Source organism: Sardina pilchardus, chromosome 3 (assembly GCF_963854185.1).
Source record: "Sardina pilchardus chromosome 3, fSarPil1.1, whole genome shotgun sequence".
Taxonomy (NCBI): domain Eukaryota; kingdom Metazoa; phylum Chordata; class Actinopteri; order Clupeiformes; family Clupeidae; genus Sardina; species Sardina pilchardus.
In genome coordinates this window covers 13695437-13707525 of record NC_084996.1, presented here as the reverse complement: position 1 = coordinate 13707525, position 12089 = coordinate 13695437, and the positions used below count along the sequence as shown (strand labels likewise).

The 12089-nt window shown below is 44.2% G+C and overlaps 2 protein-coding genes across 2 annotated transcripts; both read right to left on the bottom strand.

Annotated features, from left to right (window-relative positions):
* Nucleotides 1-221: 221 nt before the first annotated feature.
* On the bottom strand, nt 222-3390 carry LOC134076765 (uncharacterized). Its single transcript, XM_062531974.1, has 2 exons — nt 3248-3390; nt 222-2696 (listed from the first exon to the last, which is right to left on the bottom strand). The coding sequence occupies exons 1-2, from the start codon at nt 3267-3269 to the stop codon at nt 742-744; spliced, it is 1977 nt and encodes a 658-aa protein (XP_062387958.1). The 5' UTR covers nt 3270-3390; the 3' UTR covers nt 222-741.
* A 2476-nt stretch (nt 3391-5866) lies between these two features.
* Nucleotides 5867-11946, bottom strand: LOC134076766 (coiled-coil domain-containing protein 134-like). The gene is made up of 7 exons (XM_062531975.1): nt 11679-11946; nt 9456-9576; nt 9062-9183; nt 8561-8645; nt 7913-8094; nt 7543-7614; nt 5867-7144 (listed from the first exon to the last, which is right to left on the bottom strand). The coding sequence occupies exons 2-7, from the start codon at nt 9553-9555 to the stop codon at nt 7019-7021; spliced, it is 687 nt and encodes a 228-aa protein (XP_062387959.1). The 5' UTR covers nt 9556-9576; nt 11679-11946; the 3' UTR covers nt 5867-7018.
* Between the last annotated feature and the right edge of the window lie 143 nt (nt 11947-12089).

The following is a 12089-nucleotide window of genomic DNA, read 5'->3' as shown; positions in this document are numbered from 1 at the left end:
CGCGTGCAGACATATTTTACACAGTCTACGGTGCAGACCAAAGATTTTAGAGCGACTACTTGTAGTCTACTTTCCTTGATATGCCCCATTCAATTACGTCTTCTAACAATAATGACTGACACGTGTATCTTTAATATCACATGTTGACTGAAATAAAACAATATTATATGAAGTACCTGTTGCTGCTGTTGTAAAAGGAACTGGAATCATATTCTGAAACGTTAAAATACTGTTTTCCTTTATTGTGCAAACTTTACAAACTTTATGACAGTGCTTGTGGGAGAAAAATACCAATATGTCATTCAAGGCACACAATATTACACAGGTGATGGATTTATCTAGCTTATACAACCCTAATGAACTACTGATTTGAGAATACTCCACAGCTCAAGACAAGTATGTGAGAATGTGTGGGAAAACCCTGTCAAAGTGTATTAAATCTGTCAGGTTAGAATTTGGTGATGTGCCGATACATCAGGACTACACCAAATTTCATTAACAATCAATAAAAGTAAATGCAATACTGTCAAAGGAAATGTGTGGAGAGTTTGATTGTTCAAAGTCAATTTTCTATCAGAGGTATTACTGTATATTCATGACTATTAGAATGTGAAAGGAACAAAATAGGAAAAAGTTAATATTATTAAAATAATATTAATATTTATGCAAGTAAACATTTTTTTGTTTGTTTTGTTTAGAGCTATCATTTCATGTCAGCTTTTCATCATGTCAGTCAAATACTTATTTATTCCAGTAAATCTCATAGGACTTCTTCTCAGAGTAGTTGGCCTCTGTGGTGCCCATGCCCGTGCGGACCCTCTCCTTCACCACCTTCACCACCAGGCCTCCGGCTAGGGCGATGCCAGCTGCTGCCTTGCCGATCTCCGCCACTGCGGTCATGATCCTCGCCGTTGCTCCCATGGTGCCAAGAGCCCCTGACGCGCACAAAGCCCCAGCTGGAGCTGCTGGAGCCACCACGTCTGCCACAGCCTGCAAAGCCCCCGACACACCACCCACACCACCCCCTAGTGCCACGGCCTGCTGCCCCACCACGCCCTGTGCAGCCGTGCAGTTAGCCACTGCTGCTGCTGCCGCTGTGCCACTGGAGACTTCAGCCCCTGCCAGTGCACTAGTGCCAACGGCAGCACTTAGCGCTGCCCCTGCGCCCATGGCACCCCCAACCCCTGCCGCCACCCCGACTACACCTGCTCCGATAATACTCACCTGGCCTGCAGCGTCTAGAGCAGCCTCTTTAGGGCCTGAGGCTTCAGATCCTGCTAAAGCACCTACCGACCCTCCCAGGACCCCACCGGTGGCTGCTCCCAGAGCGACGGCTGTCTTCCCAGTGGCTGCGGCCACTATGGCCCCCACAGCCTTTCCCACACCGGCTCCGCCAGCTGTAGACATCCCCGCAAGCTGGCCGGCCGCCAGCCCCACAGTGTTCCCCATCATGGAAGCGCCGGCTGCCACAGCGAAGGGCGCGGCGGCTCCGAACATCACCCCCACGGCCATGCCCGTGGCCCCCGCCGCCACGAGGATCTTCACCTTCTCCAGGACCTTCCCGGAGAGCGCGGCCTCCCTCCGCACCCGGCCTAACGCCGAGCGGAAGGAGTCTCGACGGCTCAGGGCTCGACCGCTGCTCCCCCTCCTCCTGGCTCTCCACCTCTGTCCTCTGTCCTGCAGCAGCGACCACATGTCTCCGCTCCTCTCCTCAGTCCATCTCTCCTGTCTCCACCTGTCTGCCTCCACCTCTTCCTCCTTTCCCTGCCTGAACTCCAGGTCACTTCTCTGGAGCCCCGGGCGTCTTGCTGCGCCAGCTTGAACCCCCTCTCCTGGCAGCCCCACCTCCTCTAGATCTCTTTTCCTCCTCTTTGCCAGTGTCGTCTCTGGTGGTGGGTTATCGTTCTCCTCTGCATCCGCCCCTTCCGCCTGTCCTCTCTCTCGCATCAGCCTCTCCTGCTCCTCTCTGATTGCAGCCTCTGCCTCCAGAAACATGGCATTGGTGTAGCAGCCACCACCATTTTCTTCCACCATCTTCTGCACCTTCTCCAGCAGAACCCTGACCTGCTCCCGGTTCTTAGGGTCTCTGTTATTGAGGACGTGGTGTCTACCACCACACTTCTCCAACAGAGCCCTCAGCTCATCGGGAACAGAGCCTCTCAAGTACTCCTGTAGGTCTCTGCCTTCCAGGTCATCCCCCCGGGTGAACAGAATGAGTGTATGGTGCCTAAGAGCCCCCTCGCCAAACACCTGTGCCATTTCCCTGGCAGCTTTAGCCTCATCCTCAGTGTAGCGGCCCAAGGGAATCACCAGAAGGAAAGCATGGGGCCCAGGAGAGGACAGAGCAACACATTTGGCAATTTCGGCATAGATCTGGCCAGAGTCGAAACGCGTGTCACCAAATCCTGGCATATCAATTACCACCAGTCTCTGCTTCTTGGCTTGTCTGTTCTCATCTATGTCCTCTTCTCTTTCAGTTGTCATCACACATCCTTGTTCACATACTTGGGTTACAGAGCTGGCACAAAGCTCTGATAGGAAGACCCTATTACCTAGAATGGTATTACCAGAGGCACTCTTTCCAGAGCCCGTCTTTCCAATTAGAACGAGTCTCAGCTCTGACACTTCAGGTCCCAGTTCATCCTCTTTCTCATTTTCTTTCTCGTCTTGCTCTTTGTCATCTTCAAGCCTCCTCTCTGTAAGACAGTAAAAGACACACAGTACAGAGCTTATCCTTGCTGATCTTTGGTTGGATATATTTGGGCTGTCGTTTATTTTTAGGACTGATTAGGGAACTGGCATTGAGCAAATGTGGTGTGAACCACAGCATTTATGTCACTTTTACACTTAACTGTAGGAGAATTTAGGCCTACGTAACATTCAGTTGGGTCTGAATGACAGTCAGTTATCACACAATAACATTGGCTCACACATTAGACGCCATGTAAAACAAGTTGCACTGAACAACGTAAGACGATTTGGGTAAGGTAATTTGATATTTAGAATATTTCGTAACGTTAAGGTTTTTCATAATCTCCTCCTCTTGTCTTTTTGAAAAGTCTACTGAATTGAAAAGGACGAGCTCGTCTACAGTAAAGAGCACAATGTACAAGTCAGGTAGCCATTTTTTATTGTTGTCATAAGTTAGCTAACTACTGTATTGCTAGCTAAGCATGTTTCTTCTTTGTCTGACTGGTTTGCTAAAACAAGGGAGTTTACGAAACTAATATTGTATAGTTTTATTTACCTGGTCCTTTGGCCTTGTGCATAGCTTGAGAGAGAGAGTCGCCGTCAAGTTGAAGTGCTATTTCACAGACAGTGTGCAAATGTTATCAACACTGTGCTAGCGGAAAGCTAATGTCCCAAGTTCACTGTAAACATTGATATTTGATGGGGGGAAGAGAGCAAACCAAGAAACCCAGACTTTAGCGCCCTCGTCTGTTCATTTCAACACCTATTCATGGAAAAAGAAAGCAGAACATTCTACTTACAATGTTTAAAGAAGAACAACACATGATAGGCTACAACTATAGGTGTTGTGTAGTAGGCCTAGCCTAACCAAAATTAATGAATAGCCTAAAAGTAACATAAGGTGACAACAAGCTTCATAGGACTTTATTTCCTTTACTTTGGTTAAAAAGTGAAAATGTATCACATGAAGTGTGAGTTGAGCATGAAAGAACTAGATCTACACTGAATCCAAAGTGACACTTTTATTCATAACCTAAAGTTCCCAAACTGTGGTATGGGTACCACTGGTGGTACGCGTACTCTCTGTTGTGGTAGCCTACTCTGGGAGTCTCCAACAAGCTTTATTTCATGAAGACAAAACAGTCACTTCAAATGATATTAAAACATGTTTAAATTTAAACTAGTTTTTTTACCTTTCTTGAAAAAACAAAACAATGCAAAACAGTAGGCCTATGTACAATGGGAAATACATTTAAATTGGCCTACGGTAGCTTACTGTATTTCAATACTGGTCATAATGGTGGTACTTGGAGAGCCAAAAGGTGGTAGGCCTACTCATTGTGAAAAGTTTGAGAACCACTGACCAAACAATTATAGACATGTTTGAACAAATGAAGGCAGAGCACACAAGCATTCAAATGAAAATAGGAAATAAAACAAATAAAATAAATAAAATAAGCACTTGCTGAGTTAAAAGCCAGGGCGTAACATTTCTAGATACTACTAGATACACAATATAGCCTTTATTCTCAACTTACTTTGCAATATTGGAGTATAAATATATTTTTTACACCAACCCTAAAAATAATCATCACAGTGGAAATTTAATTTAGAATATTAATGAAAAGATTTCTGTTTGGAAGATAATACACTCTTTGTTACGATAAAGTATCTAGCTTGATTGAATTTATAGGCTACACTAGCACCATATATTGGGAATACACTAATTATACACTATTATACACTATTCAAGATTGCCATCTAGTGGACTTAAATGGTAGTGCAGCATACATGACATGTTTTACACGTTTTACTTCGACCTACTGAAGAAACTGGGATCCCAAACTCAATTGGTTTCCCCATGCTATACAAAAGGAAAACATTTTCACAGGTGGTAGAGATTCTTTGCATAAGTCTGAATCTCAGATACACCTGTGGGAAACTCCTTTGCACGTATTCAATCACTTATTATCCATGAGAGATGCCATGTCTGTTCTGTTTCTGTCTTGAAAACCATACAAAAGGTGTTTACTGTACGTCTGTTTTATTTGTATGGTTTCACATATCAATGACAGTTACATCTTGGGAAGAATTATTAAGAAAATGTATTCAGTCCATTTTGTCAACAGAAAAATGAGAAAGAAAAAGAACAGCATGGCAAAAATGCTCATTTTGAGAGCTATATTTTGCATTTTGTTGTCCAGTGTGTAATGATTGATTGAAATCACACAGCGATTTGATGACAGGATGTGTTTTGAGAGAGTAACAGCCTTTTGCAAGCAAAATGTGTCATTTTGGCCAGAGTGCTTTTGTTCAGACTTGGGAATGAACTGTTTTGAAAACATGATATCAGAATAGACAAGTATCAAAGCGATCGAGGAAAACTGTAATGCCACTGAAATTATTAATTTCAGAAACTTTTTAAGGAATGCAGAGATATTTTTTGCATCTCTTCTACCACTAGAGCTGAGGCTATTTTTTATTTTATGAAGAACCCTTCGTTACTCTCCAAAGCACCAGGTGCTATTGAAGTTATTTGCATTTTTAATGCCTTTGACTGTAAACTTCACAGAATTGATTAACGTTTTCATGAAGTAACTGTTGAAAATGAGCAAGCACTCATGAAAACAGACAGTTAGAACAAAATAAAGATATTGAGAGGGAACACAATTCAACAGCCATCTATGATCCTTTACAGTGACATTCAGAGTAGATGGATACAGGCACCAAAGCATGAGGAGATTTTCACTGATCTTCTATTGCACCGATTTTGTGAAAGTATGTTAGTTAACAACCAGACAGATGCTGAGAATCAGCCCTGATTACATGACTTTCAGGGTCTTTAAATGACAGGGCAAAGTGCAAAATCCTTCAGTAAACAGAGTGTCTCATGCATGGGACTAATACATAGCTTGTTGGGGCATTGAGCTGGTCCACAGATGTTTTTACTTTGAATCTTATTCATGGTATTAAATTAGCAAACAAATGTTGTCTTGTGGATACATTTCTTTGCAGTCTGCGCACCATTTCACTTAGGGCCCTTGGAGTATATAACTGATCAATTCAATAATGTTCTGGTTAACTAACTAAAAGTTTACTAAATGTCTGTAGTAAAACTGGAAGTCTCTCAGGGATTGTGTAGTTGTAGTTCCAAAAGCATTTTTAGTCCCTTGAATTGTTTTGAACCTGGCTGGCAAAATGCCTTTATTTTGCTAATGGCAGCAGAAAACAGATACAAAAAACATCAAAATATCAAACTGGTCCTGAATTTTCTGAGCAAACTGTATCTCTACATCCAACAGCTACCAATGTTCTATATCAAATGAATGGGAAATTAAAATGTGGTACTTTAACAGGAGGGCAACATACATCTTATTACCAATAACAATGGTAGAAAAACATTTCCCCCAGAGAAACAGACTCTGAATGATAAATAAAACACTGTGTACATATCCCTGGATGTGAAAGGCTAAAATATCTTCACATTTTTTTTATTATTATTAATTTAACATTAATTTCCCTCGGAGAGAGAGAGAAAAAAAAACAGGTATTATCGTAAATCTGGACAATCTGGAAATTTGAGTTATGGAAAAATGAGGTAATGAAATGTATTTAATAGTCCTGTGATCTCCCTCACCTCAACACATTACTTAGACGTACAGTACCTGACCCTTCAAATATATTCATCTATTTATACAGCTGAAAGCAGCCATTCTTCACTCGTCCCTTACAGAAGACCGTGTGCGATGGAATGCCTCCTGGGCATGTTGAGTCATTTTCCAGGCCGCCACCAGGACTTCTGTGTATACAGGTCTTTATAGCAGCCAGTTTTAATGACAAATGTTTGAGCTACACACTCCACACTCAGATCACAGCATCCCAACGCGACACCCTTGCTGGTCCTCAAGTGTGTGTTTCGGTGTAAAGGCATAGGCAGGCAACAGTAATTAAACAAGTCGGTGAAGGACATTATACAAAAGCTGGCTGTGATGAAAACCCACAAAAGGCGCGGAGCCTTGAGAACCAAGACAGTGATGGAGCCCCGGGTGCAGTTCTCTACCTGTCTGTGCCTGAGGCACAGTCTTGCTCGTCCTCTGCAGCCTCTCACAACTCTCACAACAACTGTGCACTGTGCCCTGGAGCCTGGTACCACGTGTGGGATGGGAGCTAGTCTTTTTGCATTGCTATAACATTTCCCTCTCTTTCTCTCATTCTCCCTCTCTCCCTCCCTCCCTCCCTCTTTCAACTCATTCCCTCCCTCTCTCAACTCATTCTCTATCTCTCTCTCATCTCACACACTTGCTCTGTCTCTTTCAGAGCCGAGAAGCTAGAGTTCTGTGCGGGAGCGAGAGATCCGGGGGCCTTTCCTAATCTCTTTCCTCTTCTCCTCCTTCCTCCTCCTCTTCTCCTCCTCCCTCAGAACTTTCTGGAAGGCCTCTGCTGTGTGCAGCATCTGTAGCATAAGGGACGAGACATGTGAGATCCCGAAGTAAACACACCTGTAATTTTTGCTGGTAGAATATGTTAGAAGTGATAATGGTATTAACATAGCAATCAAAATACAGTTTTTCTTTATACAGCAACACATTCTGTAAAGGCTTTTCCCTGCCTTGATTCAAGCATAGAAAATGATGCTCTGTATTGTGTCACTGTCTTTTGAATTACACAGAATAAAAATCAAAAAACATGTTTAACACCAAAACCTATATGCTGTAGGTGGATGGTTTTTATAAAGCCGAAAAAGTTTCTTGAAGATAAATAGAAATATGAGTACAGTATTTGAGGCAGTGAAAAGAAGAGAGAGAGAAAGGGAAAGAAAGATAAAGAATTCATTGTGTGTATTCAACTCACATCATCTCTCTCTGTGCGGTAGGGGTTGGTGAAGTCTGGGGACTTCTCTGTTATTCCCAGCTCCTGTGACATCTGCCAGAAAGAGAGAGAGAGAGAGAGAGAGAGAGAAAGAAAGAAAGAGAGAGAGATTAAATCAGGAAAAAGAGGAAGCCAAAGAGGAACCGGGGAGAACTTTCAGAGAAAAAGCGACAAAAACAAACATGTCATCGACCCCATATATCCTTCACAAAACTTGCTACCAACTCTGCATAAATACATTTAAATGAGTCCCCTGTATGAGTCCGACAACCCCAACCCATCCAGCAAAGCCTCCGCTTGTCATTTTCCTGCCCTCCCCTTCTCCACCCTTCTCCACTGCTGCATCTCTCACCAGTGTGAGGACGTGCTGGTGCGCGCCTCCGGTGAACACCCCCGTCAGGTTGCAGAAGCTCAGGCCCCAGCGAAGGAGACTGCCCCAGTCAGAGTTGCGGTCATAGTAGTGGTGGACGATTCGCGGGAAGCGCAGTGCCACATCCCCGAAAAACGCAGTGTTCTCCACCACATGGGAGTACGCTGTGAGGAGAAAGAGAGAGAGAGAGAGAGAGAGAGAGAGAGAGAGAGGGATGGGCAGGTCATGGAGGAAAGAAAAGGGAGAGAGAGAAGAAAGAGAAAAGGGAGACAAAAAAGAAGAGTTATGTGTTTGTGTGTGAAAGAATGAAGGAAGAATATGTGTGAGAGAAGAGGGAGAGATCAGGGCAGAGAGAAGAGGAGTGAGAATGGGATCAAGCAGAGCTGCCGCAGAACAAACACATCAGATGGCGGAAATGAGGACAACAAAGGAAGAGGAGGCGAGAAGGCGAGAAAGCGAAAGAGCAAGAGAGAGAGAGAGAGAGAGAAATAGAAATAGAGAGATTGGAGCGCAGAGTAGAGTAAAGCCCGAACAATGAGGTGTGTGGAAAAGAACAAAGACCGAGAAAGTAGCATGAAGTTATACAGAAAGGAAGAAAGAAAAAAAAAAAAAAAAAAAAAACACACTGACCCTCTTTGATTTTATCGTCCAGGGGAAAAGGGTCATCTGGCTGCAAGTTGGCTGCCACAAGGACGGCCCGAGAGTCCTCCAAGACCTGCACTCCAACAGAGCATGCACACACACACGCACACAGACACACACACACACATACACACACACTGGTTCAGTGCTGCTGACGATGCAAATCCACACCGAGAGTTGACTACCTTGGGTTGACCTTGAACGGGAGGGACACATGAAGAGCACTGCAGTAAACTAAAATAAGCCCAGCGGCCAAAGTGATGAGAGCATTTATCTACAATATACCCTAAATGTGTGAGTCATTACAAAGAGAGGCTATTACACACAGACAGGTCCACAAAAGGTCCACACACACACACACACACACACACGCACACACACACACAGCGGTACAGAGTAGCAGAAAATGCCCAGTCATTCAGGCTCCTCAATTATAACGGAGAACCTTCTAAATGACTCCAGAGAACAAGAGGAGAGTGCAGGATGCACCTTGAACAGGCCCTTCAGCATAATGTCAATGATCTTGTACTGCTGGTTGATGTCATTGAGCTCCACGAGATTCTTCAGTGCATTTAGCTGGTCTTTCCTCTTCGTTTCAAACAGCCGCTTATCTTAGAGGAGGGAAGCTAAGGCCAAAGACTGCAAAAGCAAGACAATCAGCATAGACACACATACACGTTCATATTAATGAGAAAAGTGAATTGGTGCACACATTGGTGCTAGAATGCGTAAATAATTCTTATAAAACACATTCCAACATAATTCTAGACTACAGATACCAACGCTACGCAGAAACACACATCCACGTCACATTACAAGGCTCTTTTTGAGGCACACACACACACACACACACACACATGCATGTGGTGCTGACGAAAGATACAGATCTCCAGGTTAGTGTCATGTCTGGGTCTGTGCGTGTCCGGGTCTGCTGAGGAGTAGACAGGAGCGACCACCAGCAGCAGGGCACACACAGCAAGCATGGCCGGGAGAGGGCAGTCTGTCTGTCTCACAAAGGCACGCGCACACACACACACACACACACACACACACGCGCACACAAACACAGAGGAAGAGAGAGAGAGACAGATTGAGGGAGGTCAAGGTTTTGACCACAGACCATTAATTATTTGAGCAATTAACATTCTAGGGAGGGGGAAAAAAAATGAAACATGGCCTACATGCTGGACCTGCAGGTTGGTGCCCTACATTTTGAGCTTGTCAGTTTAAGAGGGTACACTTGCAGGGAGTAGTACTGAAGGCGATCAAACTAACAAGCTGTAGAACACAATCCGTTCCACAGTCGTCTGTCCTCACGCTACATGAAAGCCTTTTCAAGTTCCTCTCTACACTGTGGACTCAGTGATGTGTGTGCAAGACTGATCTGAGAGAAAAGGAAACCCTTGGAGGTGGTGGCTGAGGCATCAAATAAGCCTGGGTACTCTCTTTTCACTCTCTCTCATCCACTTCCTGTGCTGTCTGCTCTGCTCTCTCCTTCGCTGCCGTCTTTCCCTGTCAGAGAAGAGTGTGTCATCAGTCTCTTTCAGGACTCGCTCTTGGCTTGCCTCTTCACTGTTCGATTCGACTCTGGAGTGTGGGGACAGCAGATGTTTTCCGAAATAGGCAGCAAGACTGATTAATATTTTATGGCTGTGAGTTTTTGAGGAAAACATTATGCGAGAACAAAATCAAAAGAGGAGGGGAAAACCAAACAACTCCATACTGCCACCCTGCATGCTGCATATCCCATCAGCCACGTTAGGGAGATGAGGGAGGGTAGGTACATAATTATAATAATAATAAAAAAAATACACAGACCAATTGGGGACTGAATAATTTGGAGAGCCTGTGAGGAACATCATTTTAAAAAAGGGTCAGAGCGTGAGAAACACAGAGGGTTTGGTGGGCATAGGGGAAGAGAGAAACAGATTTTCTGTTTAATTTTTCATTTCCCTCAGTGTCAGCACAACAACATACAGTTGAAACAGATGAGAGGAGAGTGCGCCTGTGCCAGCGGCCGAGTGCGAGGCCACGGCTACCCGCCTCTAACAGGTGACACCTTAAAGCGAGCCAGTCGTGGGACTGCTGGTCTGACTCTTGGCAATGACATTTCACATGTTGCCTACACAGGAGTAAAAATAAGGCTGCAGCCTAAATTGATAGCATTTTTTTATATTTAAAAAAGAACACAGTCTGCCAGTGGCTTCGCCGTTTGAATGAAAAGCAGCCAATCTTAAGGAACATAAACATAAGCTCAGCATCACAAGTAGAACCCGCGCTGAGGCTCTCCCCTGATATCAATGGTCATTAGTATTCTGTAGACATGATTCTTGATTAACCATAACCATAATTTAAAGTGGCAATCCTCTCCTAGACTGTCTCTGCAAAGAACGCAACAAGGTAGAAAAGCAAACACAATCAACAAAACAGATTAAAAGATATGCCTTTAGATTGAACATCCAGTTGATTAGTATGGTGCATGTTGCGGAGTGAGGGTCAAAATAGGCATTTCCGGAATAGGGTTAAATATTAAAAGCCACGTCGATCATGGTGGTTGGATTAAGTGACCCAATGTGTAACTGGATTCGTACACCCCCAATCTTGGTTGGCTCTGGGTTAGCTGGAAAACGACCAGTGCCTGTCACCTCTGCGTCTTCCACAGAAACCATCTTTCAGCTCACAATCTTGCATGACATATTGTTCTGTTCAGTGTTCACTCAAAAATTGTAGAACTGAATGGAGTGTATAAAATACCATGCACCGAAGTGTTGTTTGTTCATATGGACAGGCGTGAGGAATTTTACGCTACACCTTTAGCGAGGCACTTCTGTCAACAAATCCAACGTAGGCTACACACAATAAACGATATTCAACAACATGATCTTAAACTGCATTGGCCAACACCGGGCGACTCGCGCAATTCTTGTTAATGACCATAGCTATCCGCAACAGAGATTAATCTTTCATTAGGTGCACGCCAGCGTCAAACAGAAGCCGTTTGTCATTGTCAGCAGATCTTAAAAGCTAGTTATAATACACAATCATGTAGCGTCCAGCTGTGGCAGTCCAGCAGTCCATTTCACAAACTCGATCCTCGGTTACTCACCTTCTGAGGGTAACAGATGAGTGATGACTTTCAGTTCGACAGATTAACGTCGCTAGTGCTCGCAACGTTGTAGCGTGGAAATGTTAGTTGCACAGATGTCATTAGGTGAGTATGTCCCCTGAAATTCTCGGGTGATCGTTCAGTTTTTGATACACTCATTTACATACAACACCCGATCCCTCCACTCCAGCATCGCCACGATCACACACTGGCAGGAACTGGACGACTGACAGTCAGCTAACAAGTCATGCAAGCAGGCACGAGTTGGTTTCCGTACGGAAGATTTTGAAAGGCACACAAGGCTGATTATTGGTACGCCGAAAATCACTCTCCTCCACCGTACACTGATGAACAGCGAGCACTGTCAGCATTCACTTGCATTGAGAGGATGGGGGAGGTTAATTTATGACA

Excerpts from the sequence above, each read along its gene's own strand:
- LOC134076765 (XM_062531974.1), bottom strand. The coding sequence starts at position 3,269 with ATGCACAAGGCCAAAGGACCAG. Across the intron at positions 2,697-3,247 it reads GCACAAGGCCAAAGGACCAG|AGAGGAGGCTTGAAGATGAC; the intron begins GTAAATAAAACT and ends ACTGTCTTACAG.
- LOC134076766 (XM_062531975.1), bottom strand. The coding sequence starts at position 9,555 with ATGCTTGCTGTGTGTGCCCTGCTGCTGGTGGTCGCTCCTGTCTACTCC. Across the intron at positions 8,646-9,061 it reads TGCTGAAGGGCCTGTTCAAG|GTCTTGGAGGACTCTCGGGC; the intron begins GTGCATCCTGCA and ends GTTGGAGTGCAG. Across the intron at positions 8,095-8,560 it reads GGACGATAAAATCAAAGAGG|CGTACTCCCATGTGGTGGAG; the intron begins GTCAGTGTGTTT and ends TTCTCCTCACAG.